Here is an 18,131-nt window from a genome sequence, read left to right as displayed (position 1 = left end):
GCCTAATTGTCGCTAGCTAGCTACCAAGCACATGGCCATGACTTCACAAATTAAACAGCAACTAGGGACAGGAGTTTTTCCAAGGGACCAAAGTTTTTCCTGACCATGTGGTGTGACTAGGCAAACCACTGAGTCCTAATACTAAGTACGAGTTCTTTCTGGTGGTGACAAAAGTCATATAGATGCAATCCATCCTCCTCTTGCTCCTGCTAGTCCTCATTGTCACAATAACATCACCATCAACTCAGAGAAAAGCCAACAGCACACGGACGATGCCCATTGGAACTAAGAGTTCCCGAAGTGAAACCCGTGTCCCTGTGTTGTCCTCTCCTCAGGAGTTTGATCCAGAGGAGTTCTACCATCTGTTGGAGGCTGCCGAGGGTCACGCCAAAGAGGGCCAGGGCATCAAGACTGACATCCCCCGCTACATCATCAGCCAGCTGGGTCTCACACGGGACCCCCTGGAAGGTACGTCAAGTTTGACTTTTTACCTTTTAGGGAGTAGGTCGGCCGTGCCTAAACCAGGGCTGTAGGTTTTTAACTCCAACCCTGTTCCTGGAGAACTACCGTCCTGTAGGTTTTTAACTCCAACCCTGTTCCTGGAGATCTACCGTCCTGTAGGTTTTACCTCCAACCCTGTTCCTGGAGAGCTACCATCCTGTAGGTTTTCACTCCAACCCTGTTCCTGGAGAACTACCGTCCTGTAGGTTTTTAACTCCAACCCTGTTCCTGGAGAACTACCGTCCTGTAGGTTTTTAACTCCAACCCTGTTCCTGGAGAACTACCGTCCTGTAGGTTTTTAACTCCAACCCTGTTCCTGGAGAACTACCGTCCTGTAGGTTTTCACTCCAACCCTGTTCCTGGAGAACTACCGTCCTGTAGGTTTTTAACTCCAACCCTGTTCCTGGAGAACTACCGTCCTGTAGGTTTTTAACTCCAACCCTGTTCCTGGTGAACTACCGTCCTGTAGGTTTTTAACTCCAACCCTGTTCCTGGAGAACTACCATCCTGTAGGTTTTACCTCCAACCCTGTTCCTGGAGAGCTACCATCCTGTAGGTTTTCACTCCAACCCTGTTCCTGGAGAACTACCGTCCTGTAGGTTTTTAACTCCAACCCTGTTCCTGGAGAACTACCGTCCTGTAGGTTTTTAACTCCAACCCTGTTCCTGGAGAACTACCGTCCTGTAGGTTTTTAACTCCAACCCTGTTCCTGGAGATCTACCGTCCTGTAGGTTTTTAACTCCAACCATGTTCCTGGAGAACTACCATCCTGTAGGTTTTACCTCCAACCCTGTTCCTGGAGAACTACCGTCCTGTAGGTTTTACCTCCAACCCTGTTCCTGGAGAACTACCGTCCTGTAGGTTTTTAACTCCAACCCTGTTCCTGGAGAACTACCATCCTGTAGGTTTTTAACTCCAACCCTGTTCCTGGAGAACTACCATCCTGTAGGTTTTTAACTCCAACCCTGTTCCTGGAGAACTACCGTCCTGTAGGTTTTACCTCCAACCCTGTTCCTGGAGAACTACCGTCCTGTAGGTTTTTACCTCCAACCCTGTTCCTGGAGAACTACCGTCCTGTAGTTTTTTAACTCCAACCCTGTTCCTGGAGAACTACCGTCCTGTAGGTTTTACCTCCAACCCTGTTCCTGGAGAACTACCGTCCTGTAGGTTTTTAACTCCAACCCTGTTCCTGGAGATCTACCGTCCTGTAGGTTTTCACTCCAACCCTGTTCCTGGAGAACTACCGTCCTGTAGGTTTTACCTCCAACCCTGTTCCTGGAGAACTACCGTCCTGTAGGTTTTTAACTCCAACCCTGTTCCTGGAGAACTACCATCCTGTAGGTTTTTAACTCCAACCCTGTTCCTGGAGAACTACCGTCCTGTAGGTTTTTAACTCCAACCCTGTTCCTGGAGAACTACCATCCTGTAGGTTTTTAACTCCAATCCTGTTCCTGGAGAACTACCATCCTGTAGGTTTTTAACTCCAACCCTGTTCCTGGAGAACTACCATCCTGTAGGTTTTTAACTCCAACCCTGTTCCTGGAGAACTACCATCCTGTAGGTTTTTAACTCCAACCCTGTTCCTGGAGAACTACCGTCCTGTAGGTTTTTAACTCCAACCCTGTTCCTGGAGAACTACCATCCTGTAGGTTTTTAACTCCAACCCTGTTCCTGGAGAACTACCGTCCTGTAGGTTTTACCTCCAACTCTAATCTAGCTCACTTGATTAATAATTAGCTGGTTAATTAGCTGAATCCGGTTAATTACAACTTGGGTTGGAGCGAAAACTGACGTGAGGATAGTTGTCCAGGAACACGGTTGGAGAGCCCTGGCCTTAACCAAAGTTAGTAGAGGTGCAGCCAAACATCACACGTTCAGAAATGAAAAGAGTGCTTTCTGATGAAAGCTGCAAGGGCTGTGAACTCATTCCAGTGGTGGGCTGCATTGATAAAGGAAGTAATCAAGATGTACATTCCAATTCTTCACCCTTTTCCCGAAGTGTACCCCCTCATGGATTTCAAAGGAATGGAGTGAGGAATATGGTGGAAACTCCCTCCAGCCATGCTTGCACCAATCCAATGATTTTTAAATGCATGAGTGGGGATTGAACGAGTGCAATCTTCTGGAGAAAGGTATAGAATCGTAACGCAGCCATTGTATTGTGGATCATCCAATCACTTGTCATGCTTTGTGTTCTCGAAGTCCCAGCTACATTGATGACCTGATGAAAATATGATAAATATAATTCTATGATAAGAGTATGATCCTGACACAGAATCTAGTTAACCCCAACCAGCTTCATCAGAACACTAAAGCCTACATTTTGAGAAAAGTAATTTCTCATTTTTATTAACTTGCACGTTCTGTTCCTCGTAAAACTCCCTCTGTAATGTACTGTGATAAAATACTACGATAAATAAAAAAAATCGTAATTATGTTGTGGATATTGGGGTCTTAATGTTTTGGAAGCACTGCTGGAGCAGAACATCTTATCAGTTTTTAGAGAAGAATTACTTGTTTTACTGCAGTATAACTACTACAAAAGAACTAGTACTAGAAGTACTAGCTACCATTTCAGTATCCACAATGACCAAATTATTGCATCAGCATTACAGTAAATATTTTTTGCAAGGCTAATATAACCTGTCAGGCTAGTATTAAACACCAATGAAGAAGGTCTAAGACAAAGGTGATGTAGAGTAACATGTGTCCTGTACCGAACAGACTGCCATCCTAATGACTCTCTCTCTCAATTTAAACCCCAACGTTCATTCTGACTAATTAGAAACGAATGGTCTCCCTATAGAGCTGAAACAGTTCTACACACAGACTGGCTCACTAACCTCCGTCCTCATTTGCCAATGTCTCTCCACTCATTTCCCCTGGGCTTATACCGTGTGTTTTCCTTGCCCAGTAGCCTGGAGTGTTGGAAGCAGCCTTCTAGGCAGGGACAGATGTTAAGTGGCATTGGAAATGGGTTTAGGGTCTCTGTGGGGACGACCGAACGACCCCCCCCCCCCCCCCCCCCCCGATTCGCTACCTCCTGCTGTTCATACATCACTGATGGGAAGGGATGCACACACACGTGCATGTATATATGCACATACACATGCAAGACGCACACACATACGCAAAACACGAACGCACACACATACACTTGAGTGTTCTGGAGTTGTGGTTTTCTTAATGGATGTCTGACATGTGTTGCTGCCACTTCTGGTTTCCACCTCATTTCCTCTCGTTTAGGATTTCTCAGACTCAGCTTATTAGGTGGACAAAGTCAACAGATTGCTCTTTCTTAACTGCCATAAAAAAGAAAGTGTGTTAATATATAGTAATGTCAACTCCCTATAGGCTTTGACTAAATGTTGAGGTGTGTATATATAAGACATCTGGATTTAAAGGTCACTGTTTGGTGTTTGAAGGTGAAAATGCTGAAATTGCAAAGTCGAATGAAATGCTGACATGTTTTTTCTTTCTCTCTCTCTCCTACAGAAATTGCTCAGATGACCAGTTATGACAGTGGGATAGCGGAAACACCAGAGACAGATGACTCTGTGAGTATTCAGTATATTTTATTCAAGTTTTTAATTACAGGTTTGATGTATTTCCGTAGAATAAAGTTTCTCTACTCTCGTCCTCCCAGTCCCAGAGTCTGAGCGTGGCCCTACGATCCCGACGAAAGCCCTGCGAGATGGACTTTGAGATGACCAAACTCATCAGCAACGGAGCCTACGGGTGAGAGAAACTTCTCTGGTGTTAGTCAGGACGGTTATGATGGAATCCAAACCTGTTTCAGCTGTCATTTAGGATTTGAATTGGATATGTGATTTGGATTTACTCACATTTTGTACTCATATTTTCAACCTTCAATTCATGGCCCTGTCCTTTTCTGTTCCTAAACCACAAATAAGTATATACCGCGGCACTTACATCATGTATTCCCTCTCCTACAGAGCTATGAATGTGTGATTTCAAGCCATCTTTACCACGTTTATGACTAACCGTGTCATTCTTTGTCTGACAGAGTAATGTATGGTTGATTTAACTTAGCCTTTGCTACTTTGTCGGACATATTGTCTCCTCTCTCTCTCTCTGACAGGGCTGTGTATCTGGTGCGCCATAAGGAGACCAAGCAGCGTTTTGCCATGAAGAAGATCAACAAACAGAACCTGATGCTGAGGAACCAGATCCAGCAGGCCTTCGTGGAGAGAGACATCCTGACCTTCGCTGAGAACCCCTTCGTGGTCTCCATGTACTGTTCCTTCCAGACGCGACGACACCTCTGCATGGTCATGGAGTATGTGGAAGGTAGCTAGCCTTTTCTTATTGTTTATTTTATTTTTTACGGACCCAAAACAGTGGAAGACAGAAAGCTGACACCAGGGGGGGGGGGATACACTGCTTTAGAAATACTGGTTCATGTTAATGTCCATCCCTATTCTTTATCAAATGCACTTTTTGGGTTGGGATTAATCATTAATAATTAAACATATGTTGAATGTACTTCATTGTAGTATATTTCAATGTCAGAATTAACTCAATAAACCAAGTATCTGTGTCTGTGTGCCATTAGGAGGTGACTGTGCCAACCTGCTGAAGAACATGGGTCCCCTGCCTGTGGACATGGCCAGGATGTACTTTGCTGAGACGGTCCTGGCTCTGGAGTACCTCCACAACTATGGCATCGTCCACAGGGATCTCAAACCAGACAAGTCAGTCTCTAATATCTCTATAGTAAAGTCAGCTAATGTCACGAGAAGGTAGATAGATATAGCCTGGTCTCAGATCTGTTAGTGCTGACTTGTGATTTAAAAAATGAATATCTTCTTTCCAACATGTCACACTAACCAAGCAACAACAAATAAAACACCACATGTAAATACACATTGTTCTCTCTCCTCCTATTTTGTCACATTTCTATACTTTTCTTTGCATATCACAATTTAATCCTAACAAGAAATTGAAATACAAATGTTGCGTGTATGGGAGGGCTACAACGAAATTTATAGAACAAGAAATAAATAGGTAATTAATATTCTGAAATGGTTAAGTTAGTCATAATATAGTTGCCAGCAATTTTTCATTATGTACATTATTTGTATAAATGTACATATTATTGATTTGTATATTGGTTTTGTATAAATCATTTTGTATCCATACCCATGATTATTATTGACATATTATAAATAAAATCTTCCACCATTTTCATTCACACCGAGACAACTTCAAACTTGGCCCATTTGTTTTCATATTCCTTTATCTTTCCTTTTTTATTTACAAAAAAAAGATCACGTTTGACAGTGTTCATTGACAGTTTGAGCCGTTCTGCAAATAAGGGTGACTGCTCCTCTTTCCAGTGCCTTAAAATGACCATTTTAACAGAGTTAGTGACCTGAGCATGGAAGCGTTTGGTGTATTTTGACTGATGATCTTACCCTTTTTAAAATCGCCAGTCACTTGAGTGATCGATGTTATTGTGCCAATTGAGCGAGATTTTGTAGATTAGAGAGTTGTACAGTCACATAGTCACATGTAGAGGGTTGCAGATGTAATTGCAGGGTACAGTACGTTTCCTGAACTCCAACAATGCCGGACGCTATCTTCTGCCATTGGCATCCATGTTATGGATTTCTCTCATTCTCTCCCTTCCCCAGTCTGCTGGTGACCTCCATGGGCCACATCAAGTTGACAGACTTTGGGCTGTCCAAGGTGGGCCTGATGAACATGACCACTAACCTGTACGAGGGACACATAGAGAAGGACGCCCGGGAGTTCTCTGATAAACAGGTACATTGTGTGGAGATGATTGACATTCTACCTACAGTATAAGCCAATCTTTCTTGCTCATTTATTTATTTTGGTAATTAAAACAAGACAGCAGAGAGAACCTGACATCTATGGTATCCAGTCTGAACACGGTTCGAAGTGTTCAGAAATTGGATACCAACAGCTTTCAGGTTATTCTTTTTCCAATGTGACAATGTCCAGCCTCAACCTTTCACTAAAATATACTACTATTATAATGTGCCTATACCTGTTGCCTTCTGTCTGTGTCTGCAGGTGTGTGGGACCCCAGAGTACATTGCTCCAGAGGTGATCCTGAGACAGGGCTATGGGAAGCCTGTGGACTGGTGGGCTATGGGCATCATCCTCTATGAGTTCCTGGTCGGCTGCGTACCCTTCTTTGGAGACACACCAGAAGAACTGTTTGGGCAGGTCATCAGCGGTCAGTCTAACTCTCTTCTCTCCTTTTGATTTGACTTATGGGGCGAATCCTAAGTTCCAATGGAGTTGAATTTGCACTTAACATTGACATCAATGCATAACTAAGTAGGACAAAAATATGCAGGCCTTAATGGTATTATCTAATTATTCCGTATGGAATTAGATGGTGCCAATCTTTCCGATTCATTTGGGATTAAGGCATGTAATGCACAAAACAGATGGTGTGTGAGGGGTGTGGATTCAGCTTGACATGAGACATACATTTTTTCTAGTTTTTGATAACTTTATGATAGTTTACAGAGAACCCAAGTGTTCCCTCTATCCTATGTTAATGAATGTGGTGCCATGACAGATTTGGTGTGCTCTCCATCATGGCAGGCCAGAGGGACGCAGTGTTAATTAAAGGGCTCTGAACACACTGAGCTGAATGCCACGCTGCTCAGGCCTGAGGGCCACCATGCATATTCATGCTTCACTCCCAAATTTGATGGAAATGGGAGGGAAATGGCGCCAAAGAGACATCCGTGGAATGGCGCAGTCTATACTGGTGTGGCGTATGCTGCTATTTTTCAACTTTTGCGAACAGGCTACACTTCAAACACACATGAACACACAGACACATGGAGATACACACACAAAACTGGAAAACACAGATGTTTTGATCACATACAGTACCTTCAGAAAATAGTCATACCCCTTGACTTATTTTACATTTTATTGCATTACAGCCTGAATTCAAAAGGGATTAAATTGCTTGTTTTTTCTCACACACAGTACCCCATAATGACAAAGTGAGATGTTTTTAGACATTTTTGCTAAATTATTGAAAATGAAATATTTCATTTAAATAAGTATTCCCACCCTTTGCTATGACACTCCAAATTGAGCTCAGGTGCATCCAATTTCCTTTGATCATCCTTGAGATGTCACTAAAACTTGATTGGAGTCCACCTGTGGCCAATTCAATTTTTTGGACTCGATTTAAAAAGAAACACACCTGTCTATATAATGTCCCACAGTTGACAGTTCATGTAAAAGCAGAAACTATACTATGAAGTCCAAGGATCCAGTGGTGGAAGTACTCAATTGTCATACTGGAGTAAAAGTAAAGATACCTTAATCGACAATGACTCAAGTAAAAGTGAAAGTCACCCAGTAAAATACTACTCGAGTAAAAGTCTAAAAGTATTTGGTTTTAAATATACTTAAGTATCAAAAGTAAATGGAATTGCTAAAATGTACTTAAGTATCAAAAGTCAAAGTAAAACTATTTCAAATTCCTTATATTAAGCAAACAATACGGCACGATTTTCTTTTTTTCTCTTTTTATTGACTGATATCCAGGGGCACACACCAACACTCAGACATAATTTACAAACAAAACATTTGTGTTTAGTTATTCCGCCAGATCAGAGGCAGTAGGGATGACGTAGGGATGACCAGGGATGTTCTCATGATAAGTGTGTGAATTCAACCGTTTTCCTGTCAAAATATAACACGTACTTTTCGGTGTCAGGGAAAATGTATGGAGTAAAAAGTAAATTATTTTCTTTAGGAATGAAGAAAAGTAAAGTACAGATACCCCAAAAAACTACTTAAGTACAGTAGTACTTTAAAGTATTTTTACTTAAGTACTTTACACTACTGCATATATATGGGGAAGGGTATACAACAATTTCTAGAGTGTTGAAAGTTTCCAAGACCACAGTGGTCATTGGGAAATGGAAAAGATATGGAACTACCCAGACTCTACCCCGACCCTGACCAAACGGGCAAGAAGGACCTTGGTCAGGGAGGTGACCAAGAATCCAATGACCAATCTGACAGAGCTACAGAGTTCCTTGGCTGAGATGGGAGAACCTGCCAGAAGGACAACAGTCTCTACAGCACTTCACCAATCTGGGCTTTATGGGAGAGTGGCCAGACGGAAGTCACTCCTCAGATAAAGGGCACATGACAAAAAGGAACGTGAGAGACTGAGAGCATAAGGCAAAAGATGTTGTGGTCTGATGAGACAAAAATGTAACTCTTTGGCCTGAATGCAAAGCCCTGTCTGGAGAAAACCAGACACACCTCATCACCTGTCTAACACCATCCCTGCCGTGAAGCATGGTGGTGGCAGCATCATGCTATGAGGATGGGATGTTTTTCAGCGGCAAGGACTGGGAGACTGGTAAGGATAGAGGAAACGATCAATGGAGTCAAATACAGCAAAATCCTTGATGAAAACCTGCTTCAGAGTGCAAACAACCTTAGACTGGGGCGAAGACTTACATTTCAACAGGACAATGACCCCAACCATACAGCCAAGGCAACGCTGGAATGGCTTCAGAACAAAAATGTGAAAGTCCTCGAGTGGCTCAGCCAAAGCCCAGACTTGAATCCCATTTGAAGGTCTGTGGAAAGACTTGAAGATTGCTGTTTACCACCGCTCCCCACCTAACTTAACAGAGCTTGAGAAAATCCGCAAGGAAGGATGAATGGGAGAAAATCCCCAAATGCAGATGTGCAACGCTGATACAAACATACCCAATGCGACTTAAAGCTGTAATCGCTGCCAAAGATGCTTCTTGACTCAGGGGTGTGAATACTTCCATAAATTCGATATTACGTTTTCAATGAATTTGCTAAAATGTATAAAAACATGTTTTCACTTTGACATTATGGGGTGTGTACATGGGTGAGAATTAAAAAAAATATTGAATCAATTTTGAATTCAGCCTGTAACACAATAAAATGTGACCGACAGGCTCGATTCGGTCTTTTGTAGCAAAATTTGAAATGGTGTTCTTTACATCGGACAAATGTTTATGTTAAAATGTTATGTCATACACTACCGTTGAGGAACAATGGGAAAGTAATTCTGCTTTGAAAGTTGATAAACTTGTAACCACACTTTTGAGAAAATGGCCCTCGAATGTTTTGGTACCTACTGGAGAGCTCTTCTTTATCTACACCCATTCAGCATCGTTCACAACTTAGGTTTCAGCCCCACCCATCTCTTTAAGGATTCACATGTGAGGCTATGTACTAAACAACTAGATATTTCAAGACTAAAGGCTGGCTTATACTACGGGTGTATTCGTTAATTTAATCAGTGTGCTCTGGGCGTTCGTATACTCAGAGCGTTGTCAGATTGTCCTAAATTCAGAGCGTTTCGCTCTCGGAGCGTTCGAAGCGCACACTGGATGCTCTGGCCGAGGAGAAGGGTTGATCCGAGGGTTCTGACTAACAGCAGTCAAGCACCCAAGCTAACTGGCTAACGTTGGCTGACTTGCTAGCTACTTCCAGACACAAATGAGAGAACTCTCTGACCATTTTACTCACTCTAGCAGAACTTGTTAGGCTGTTTTTATGTTATGTAGAGCGTTGGTGACTGCAACTGTGTTGCTGGCAACAAATTAATGACATTTTTATGCCAACGATTAGTGACACCGGCCATATTCAGTGGGTGTTGAGCGTTCGTAAGTTATTCTGCGCTCTGGCACACTGACGGGAGTGCTCTGAAATCGGAGTAGATGGCCAGAGTGAATTTACCAGCTACGTCTATCGACAGTTGTTGCAGTGACATCATGAACATTCTATAATCCCATCTCATAACGTTACAACCCTGCATGAATCTGCAGGTAGATAACCAACCAGGTTCAATTTTAGCTAGCTTACATTAGGCTATAACTAGTAATGCAAATGGCTCAGAGATATGAATAATATTATTACACAGATCATACACGTAACATTAGCTAGCTAGCCAGCCAGCTAACGTTAGCTAGCTAGATAACAGTACACTTTAACTTGAAATAAAAATGACTTTCTGACAAAATGAGAAATGTGTAATATCTGAAAATGTAGCTAGCTAGACTATCTTACCCGTAAACATGGATGAACGCTTCTCCCTCTCTCTCACGGATGCCATGGTTACCCTTAGTTTGAAGTCGTAATCCGGAGACAGGTATTTTATACAACAGTTCTCTTTTTGACTCCGTCTGCATATTTGCAATCAAACGCCAGAATTATCTCCATCTTCTTAGCTATCATACTCTAATTCCACTGCCTTCAAAACTTGGTCCTCCAGAAAGTGGAGAGCAACACTTATGCAGTTCTACTACGTGATGTCTTTCAAAAAATTTGAAAGGATTACCTACACGTACTGACCAGCTCATGTTATAGACAGCAGCGAGCTACATGGCAGACCAATTAGAACTCATCACTCGGCATGTCGAGCCTACACATTATCTCAGCCGATCATGGCTGGCGAGATGGTTGTTGTCTTTTTCTGTGGCTAAACCAACTAGTCTCGTAATTTAATTAATATTCACAGATGGCATACAAGTTTATTATTAAGGCACATGAAGTTCACATGTTCCAGAAGGCATTTTTGCCTAAAAACGCATTTTGATAATACATTTTTCTTTTTTAATGGCGCTCCTGTGAAGTAGTGATTTGCGACATACGCCTAGTTTCCTGAAACGAGTCACGTGGATAAGTCGAAGGGTATGAATAATTTCTGAAGGCATTGTAATTATAAAAATGTTTCAGACCTGGATAATACATATTATTCCAGTACTGGAGAACAGACAATCATGAATTTCATATCTCATCCTTGAGGGAGTGAAGATCGCCAATTTCCACATTCAATGGTGTGAATAACAATATGCCCTTTTGTCTGAGGAAACGCTCAATGACATGCATTAATCAGATTGACTGTGGGACTGTTAACTGTGGCTAACTGCTAACTCAGTATGTGTTGTCTATGGGGTGCTGTTAATAACTTCTTGCTAACTCTGTTGCTAATGGCTAGCTAACTCGGTGTGTGTTTCTATGGGATATTGCTAACGGCTAGTCAACTCAGTTTGTTTTTTTGTGTGGGATATTGTTGCTAACTTCTAGCTAACTCTGTATGTGTTGTCTGTGGGATATTGCTAAGTACTAACTAACTAACTGAGTGTGTTGTCGTTTCCAAGATGAGATCAACTGGCCGGAAGGAGAAGATGCTCCCCCTGCCGACTCCCAGGAACTCATCACCCTGCTACTCAGACAGAACCCTCTGGAGAGGATGGGAACAGGTAGGCACAAGTTGTGCACAACACATGCCACATACAAATACCTTTTTCACTCTACCAAACCAAGCCAAGCTGTACTGGGCTGGCCTGGTTTCACATCCACCAAGCAGATTACGGTTCGGGTCGGCCCCATATTTATGTGAGTCAGGCAAAAGATTGGATTTATTGGGGCTACGTTTAGTTTGTTGAAACTCAGCACAGGGTACAGGAAAGGAAAGGTTTTCTATTATTAGAGGTTGAAGGTGTTCAAAGGTTTACTAACAGTTATGACCTACCAGGGAGCATTCTCTTCCCCTCAGTTAAAACTGTCCAGGTACAGACAGTGGTTTTTGTCATAACTCTCTTGGTGCCTTCTCAGCACAGCCCATTATTTAAAGATACAAGGCTGGACAAATGGGATCAAACAAATGGGCGGAACAGTTTATCACATTACCCCGCTGCCTCACCTTTTCCTTTCCCCAATTACAATAATTCCTCCCGGGCCGCCTCGAATGTCGACCCGGGCAAGGTCACGCATCTTCAGCGTCTGCGAATCATAAACGTTGCCCTGACCTGAGATGAAGCCACGGGCTCCCCATCGTGTCTTAAATGGCACCCTATTTGCTATATAGGGCTCTGGTCAAAAGTAGTGCACCATGAAGGGAATAGGGTGCCATTTGGGACGTAGTCTTTGTCTCCTGCACAGCAGGCTATACAGGACTGTATTCATCAGATCCAGAGGTTGGGGTCAAACTATTCATCGGCGGCCCTCCGTCTCTTCCACAAAGGTCACCGGCAGGAAATTGCACTGCATAATTAATGGCCGGTGATGTCACTTTTGGGTGCTGGCCAATAAAAAAGAGAGGATGAAATGTTAGCGTCTGCATTTCCTTTTGTGTTGGGGCAGTGGCACCTCTGTCCAATGTCAACTTTTGTCTTGAATGGAGCGGAAGTGTGTATGTTGGTACTTGCAGGAGGCCTATGTGTGCAAGATATCTGTCCATCTCTGTGAGTCTGTTTGTGTATGCAGAGGTGGAAAAAGTACCCCATTGTCATACTTGAGTAAAAGTAAAGATACCTTAATAGAAAATGACTCGAGTGAGAGTCACTTAGTAAAATACTACTTGAGTAAAAGTCTAAAAGTATTTTGTTTTAAATATACTTAAGTATCAAAAGTAAAAGTACAAATCATTTAAAATTCCTTATTAAGCAAACCAGATGGCGCCTTTTTCTTGTTTTTTGTATTTTCCGGAAAGCCAGGGGCATACTCCAACACTCAGACATCATTTGTGTGTTTAGTGAGACCGCCAGATCAAAGGCAGTAGAGATGCCAGAGATGTTCTCTTGATAAGCGTGTGAATTGAACACTTTTCCTGTTCTGCTCAGCATTCAAAATGTAACAAATATTTTTGGGTGTCAGGGAAAATGTATGGTGTAAAAAGTAAATTATTTTCATTAGGAATGTAGTTAAGTAAAAGTAGAAATTGTCAAAAATATACATAGTAAAGTACAGATACAACACAAAACTACTTAAGTCGTACTTTAAAGTATTTTTATTAAGTACTTTACACCACTGTGTGTATGCGTGTGTTTACAGTGCATTCAGAAAGTATTCAGACCCCTTGACTTTTTCCACATTTTGTTACGTTACAAGCTTATTCTAAAATGGATTCAAAAAAAAAATCCCCCTCATCAATACGCCATAATGACAAAGCTAAAAACAAAAAAACATAGCACATTTACATAACTATTCAGACCCTTTACTCAGTACTTTGTTGAAGCACCTTTGGCAACGATTACAGTCTCGAGTCTTCTTGGGTATGACGCTACAAGCTTGGCACACCTGTATTTGGGGAGTTTCTCCCATTTTCTCTGCAGATCCTCTCAAGCTCTGTCAGGTTATATGTGTCTGTTCATAATGTGTTTGTGCATCCTTCCTTAGGCGGTGCGTATGAGGTGAAGCACCACAAGTTCTTCCACACTCTGGACTGGGACAGTCTGCTGAGACAGAAGGCTGAGTTCATCCCTCAGCTGGAGTCAGAGGACGACACCAGCTACTTCGACAGTGAGTCCAGTCTACTTCCTGCACTTAAAAAGTACAGTTATCTATACTAGAGAATACAGCTGCTTCGAAAGTGAAAGTGAAAGTTTTTTCCCCCCCACAGCTCGATCAGATAGGTACCATCACCTGGAGACGGAGGAGGAGGAGGATACGAATGATGAAGACTTCAATGTGGAGCTACGACAGTTCTCCTCCTGCTCTCACAGGTTCTCCAAGGTGTGTTCTCTTTCTTTCTCTTTCTTTCTCTCGCTCTATTTCGCTCTTTCTCTCACTCGATAAGTTACAAAGCATTCACTCAAGGCATCACTGCTCACACACTTCCATATCACTCCTTATGATGGAAAGCCAATTGTGGATCAATGAGGTCGTTACCTTAAACAGAAAATGATTGTAGTTCAAACCAACATCTGGAAAGCTTTCAGTGTTAACTCAACATGTAAGATTTCATATGGAACAGACTTTGTTTGCTCCATAAAACATACTATGCATCTTTACCCCAACCCCCTACAGCATGTAATGTAAATCTCAGCTTTGCATAAATGTTCTGCTGCAAATCAGATCTATTTTGGGAGAACGTAGAACACAATGCCAACACGTGCGCGTTGTTGTGCTGCATTGCAGTATGCTCTGCCTCTGAAAACAATGTGCCTTCGAAGGCAGGAGAATGGCAGTTTTTGTTCCGTGATCCACCGCGACCCACCAGTTTGTAGTGCACAGCCTAGCAGTCTAAGCAGTGGCTGCTGCCGCTATTTTGGAATCACTGCCTGTTTTCTATAGTATCAAGGTCTGTCCCAACTTTTTCATACTATGAATGGATATATTTATGAGTGATGTGTTTAGGTGTACAGTAGTTTCTTTCCAGTCTGTAAGGTCTCTGTCTGTGTGTCTGTCCCTGCATGTGTTGGTCTCTCGGTCTGTGTGGTGTGTAGGTGTACAGCAGCTTGGACCTGTCCCGTGGCCAGCTGGAGGAGAAGGGCGAGACGGAGGAGAAGAAGAGTGAGAGCTCTCTGACTGTGGACTCTCTGAGCTGGACACCGGAGTTCACTGAAATGTACGCTCCACAATATCCCTTCTGTTACACTCAAACTCTGATTAATGACCATCTATTGTTTTCACACACCTTTTGGTTCACCATTCATTCAGTTCTCATCACCATTACACTTGCAATGCAAAACCCAATTAGTCAGTACAACAATTATAATACAGTAAGCTAGTATGTTTTGAATGTTTATTTTCTGAGGGTGGTTGATATTTACCCATTTCCATTTTCTCCCCTCAGGCACTCCCTGTCCCGATCCTCGGACACAGAGAGCACTAGCATGGGCCTTCGCCCCCCCGGCCTGCTCCCCAAGTTTGCTATCTCGGCCGAGGACGGAGATGAGGAGTCCCTGATCCTGGGGGACCCCAGCAAGGTGGCCTTCTCCATCGGAGAGGACGAGGCTGACGCAACCACCCCCGGGAGCACCCACAGCGGGGCTACTCTCTCTGGTATGGAGGCCTGGGCCTAGAGCACTGGTTAGAGCTGGTAGAATATGTAGGGATAATGCTAGATATGGGCATCATGTTGGGTGTTTAAGACTGTGGGTTCAAATGGTATTCAAAAGCAAAAAAAGTTATAATATGGTTCAATGTTTTTAATGTGCTTGATTGTAACAAAAACATGTATGGAACATTTTGGACATAATTGTACCCTGTTCTTCTTTGGTCTGTAGGTAGTTTCTCAGAGCACCTGGACCCGCTTCCTTCCAGGGGTGAGGGCGTAGACAGCCCTGACTCCTCCTCCAAGACTCCCATGGACCTGGGAGGGCAGCATGGCGGCCTGCAGCCCGATGGACATGGGGATAAGCATGGTGGTGTTGCCAAAGTTTCCAAGTCTGTCTCAGCTAGTGCCCTCTCCCTCATGATCCCTGGAGGTGAGAGGATACACACACACACACACACACACACACACACACACAACCCCTGTGATCTCTAGCATTTCGATTTAGAGGAGGTTAGAGGACAGGATGAGGAGTAAGCGCGAGCACATAATTAGAATTAGAGCGATGGATTTCGAGAGAGGAGTGTGAAAGAGATGAAAGATGCCGAGATGAAAGATCTATGTGAAATTGGCACAGCTCCTGCTGGGATGAGGCTCCAGTTTATGGAGTGGCTGTGTGCGCAGTAGCCCAGAAGAGGAGCTACTAACTCGGGTGGTGAGCTGAGAGGCCCTTCCACTGTTGGGAGGGGAGTAAATCCCTTAAGTCTCACTCCCAGCAGGGACACAGTGATTCATGGCTCCCAGGCTTTATAGGAACAGCTGGGTACTGAGGGGAGAGCCACTGGAAAACAGGTCAATAGAAATGACAGTAGCGGTCTTTGTATGTGCGTCTGTGTTTTCACCTTTAAATGAACCTCCACTGGGTTTTTGGTTTGAAGAATTTTTAGAATTCACTCTATGAAATTAGGATAAAAATGGATGGTGTGCTATTCAAAAAACTTATATGGCAACACTTATTTTGCTTTCACACTATCTGGCTGATTCCCAGATTAGTCTCTTGATTGTATCACAATGGCCACATTATTTCCCCTAGTAAAATGCCCTTCATTAATGTGTGTCTCATATTGGTACAGATATCATTAGAAATGTCTTTCTCATTCTTCCAGATATCTTTGTAAGTCCAATTTGTAAGTCGCTCTGGATAAGAGCGTCTGCTAAATGACTTAAATGTAAATGTATCTTAAATGCCTGCTTTGTGATATTTCCAACCATTTTTAATCATTCAAAATAATGACATTTATTTGTCCATCTTATTGTTCCAGATATCTTCGGGGTGTCCCCTCTGGCCAGCCCCATATCCCCCTACTCCCTCTCCTCGGACCCATCTTCTCGTGACTCCTCCCCCAGCCGAGACTCCTCCCTCTGCGTCATCTGCCCTCGGCAGCCAATCATCATCCACAGCTCGGGGAAGAAGTTTGGCTTCACGCTGCGGGCCATCCCGGTGTACGCCTGCGACCGTGATGTCTACACTGTCTACCACACGGTCTTAGTAAGAACAGCCTTGTTTCACCATGTTGGGACAAACACAGTCAAATAGCTAATGAAGTACCGGTAATAAAGTACATTTCTGTTGATGGGCACTTTCATCTATGTCATTGGATATTGAATAATATGTTTAGTGGCTGTATTCAAATAAACCTGTACCATGGGAAACAATGTTTTGTTTTTGTACTGCAATATGAGCTCATTATTGAGTGATGATAGATACAAGTAGCTAACTGTGTTTCTGTGTGTTTAGAATGTGGAGGACCTGGGTCCGGCCCAGAAGGCGGGGCTGAAAGCTGGTGACCTCATCACTCATGTGAATGGAGAGCCGGTCCACGGCCTGGTCCACACTGAGGTGGTGGAACTGCTGCTCAAGGTCAGAGAACCATTGGATATAAAGCTTTCATCACATGTACTGTAACTGCTAGTAACAATTGTCCACAAATGGTAGTGACGTAATCGTATAAGCATAAGGTATGTTTTAAAGGTATTTCTAGTTTGTAACTTGATATTCTCATGATGGAGCTCGTATATCTCACTGTTTATCTACCGGTAATTTCATTTACAGTAGTCCAGCCAACTATTTTTTATTTCCAACCCTGTTTCTAACTTAACACTCTCACAATGGAGCAAATTCATTTTGGGCCAGTTTATCTTATGTATGTGCTTCCTTTCCAGAGTGGCAGTAAGGTGGCAATCTCCACCACACCGTTTGAGAACACCTCCATCAAAACAGGGCCTGCCAGGAGGAACAGCTGCAGGAGCAAGATGATCCGACGCACCAAGAAGCCCAAGAAGGAGAAGACACAAGAAAGGCAAGAATTTCATGTTTGGTTTTGTTGTTTTCGATATGAGAAACCATTTCATTATTAGATATGAACCAATTAACTAGAGCTAGGTCTCTATGCAGTGTGCTCTGTAGAGGTCACTAGTAAGCTTGTACAGCAAGCGTTTTCAGGTTTTGTCATATACAGTATAACCACAGGGTGTAGCTGTGGCTCCTTGCAACAGTGCTAAAACTCCCTCTGCCACTACTAGACAACGACAACTCTCATCACTACTGTCAGTCAACCGTTTCATTCCAAAGAGCTCACTGTGGCTTTCATTTTTGATTGACTGAATGGTTTTATTGGTTACTCAAGAATATAAACATTGTTATACCACCATTTAAGAACAATGATCATCAACTCAGCAAAAAAAAGAAACGTCCTCTCACTCTCAACTGCATTTATTTTCAGCAAACTTAACATGTGTAAATATTTGTATGAACATAACA

General features: G+C 42.9%; 1 protein-coding gene across 1 annotated transcript in view; it reads left to right on the top strand.

Moving 5' to 3' along the window:
• The window catches only part of LOC120021883 (microtubule-associated serine/threonine-protein kinase 1-like), an 89,106-nt gene that overhangs the window by 63,162 nt on the left and 7,813 nt on the right, over positions 1-18,131 (top strand). Inside the window, exons 10-25 of the mRNA XM_038965724.1 lie at positions 336-468; positions 3,997-4,058; positions 4,148-4,239; positions 4,604-4,812; positions 5,078-5,216; positions 6,159-6,291; positions 6,565-6,730; positions 11,691-11,792; positions 13,711-13,833; positions 13,934-14,046; positions 14,760-14,881; positions 15,110-15,318; positions 15,543-15,743; positions 16,633-16,859; positions 17,109-17,231; positions 17,534-17,670. Of these exons, the coding sequence (XP_038821652.1) occupies positions 336-468; positions 3,997-4,058; positions 4,148-4,239; positions 4,604-4,812; positions 5,078-5,216; positions 6,159-6,291; positions 6,565-6,730; positions 11,691-11,792; positions 13,711-13,833; positions 13,934-14,046; positions 14,760-14,881; positions 15,110-15,318; positions 15,543-15,743; positions 16,633-16,859; positions 17,109-17,231; positions 17,534-17,670 (2,291 nt within the window). The remainder of the gene's footprint in view (positions 1-335; positions 469-3,996; positions 4,059-4,147; positions 4,240-4,603; positions 4,813-5,077; positions 5,217-6,158; positions 6,292-6,564; positions 6,731-11,690; positions 11,793-13,710; positions 13,834-13,933; positions 14,047-14,759; positions 14,882-15,109; positions 15,319-15,542; positions 15,744-16,632; positions 16,860-17,108; positions 17,232-17,533; positions 17,671-18,131) is intronic.

The sequence above is a fragment of the Salvelinus namaycush genome, chromosome 26 (assembly GCF_016432855.1).
Source record: "Salvelinus namaycush isolate Seneca chromosome 26, SaNama_1.0, whole genome shotgun sequence".
NCBI classification, from domain to species: domain Eukaryota; kingdom Metazoa; phylum Chordata; class Actinopteri; order Salmoniformes; family Salmonidae; genus Salvelinus; species Salvelinus namaycush.
This window is presented reverse-complemented; position numbering and strand designations above follow the sequence as displayed.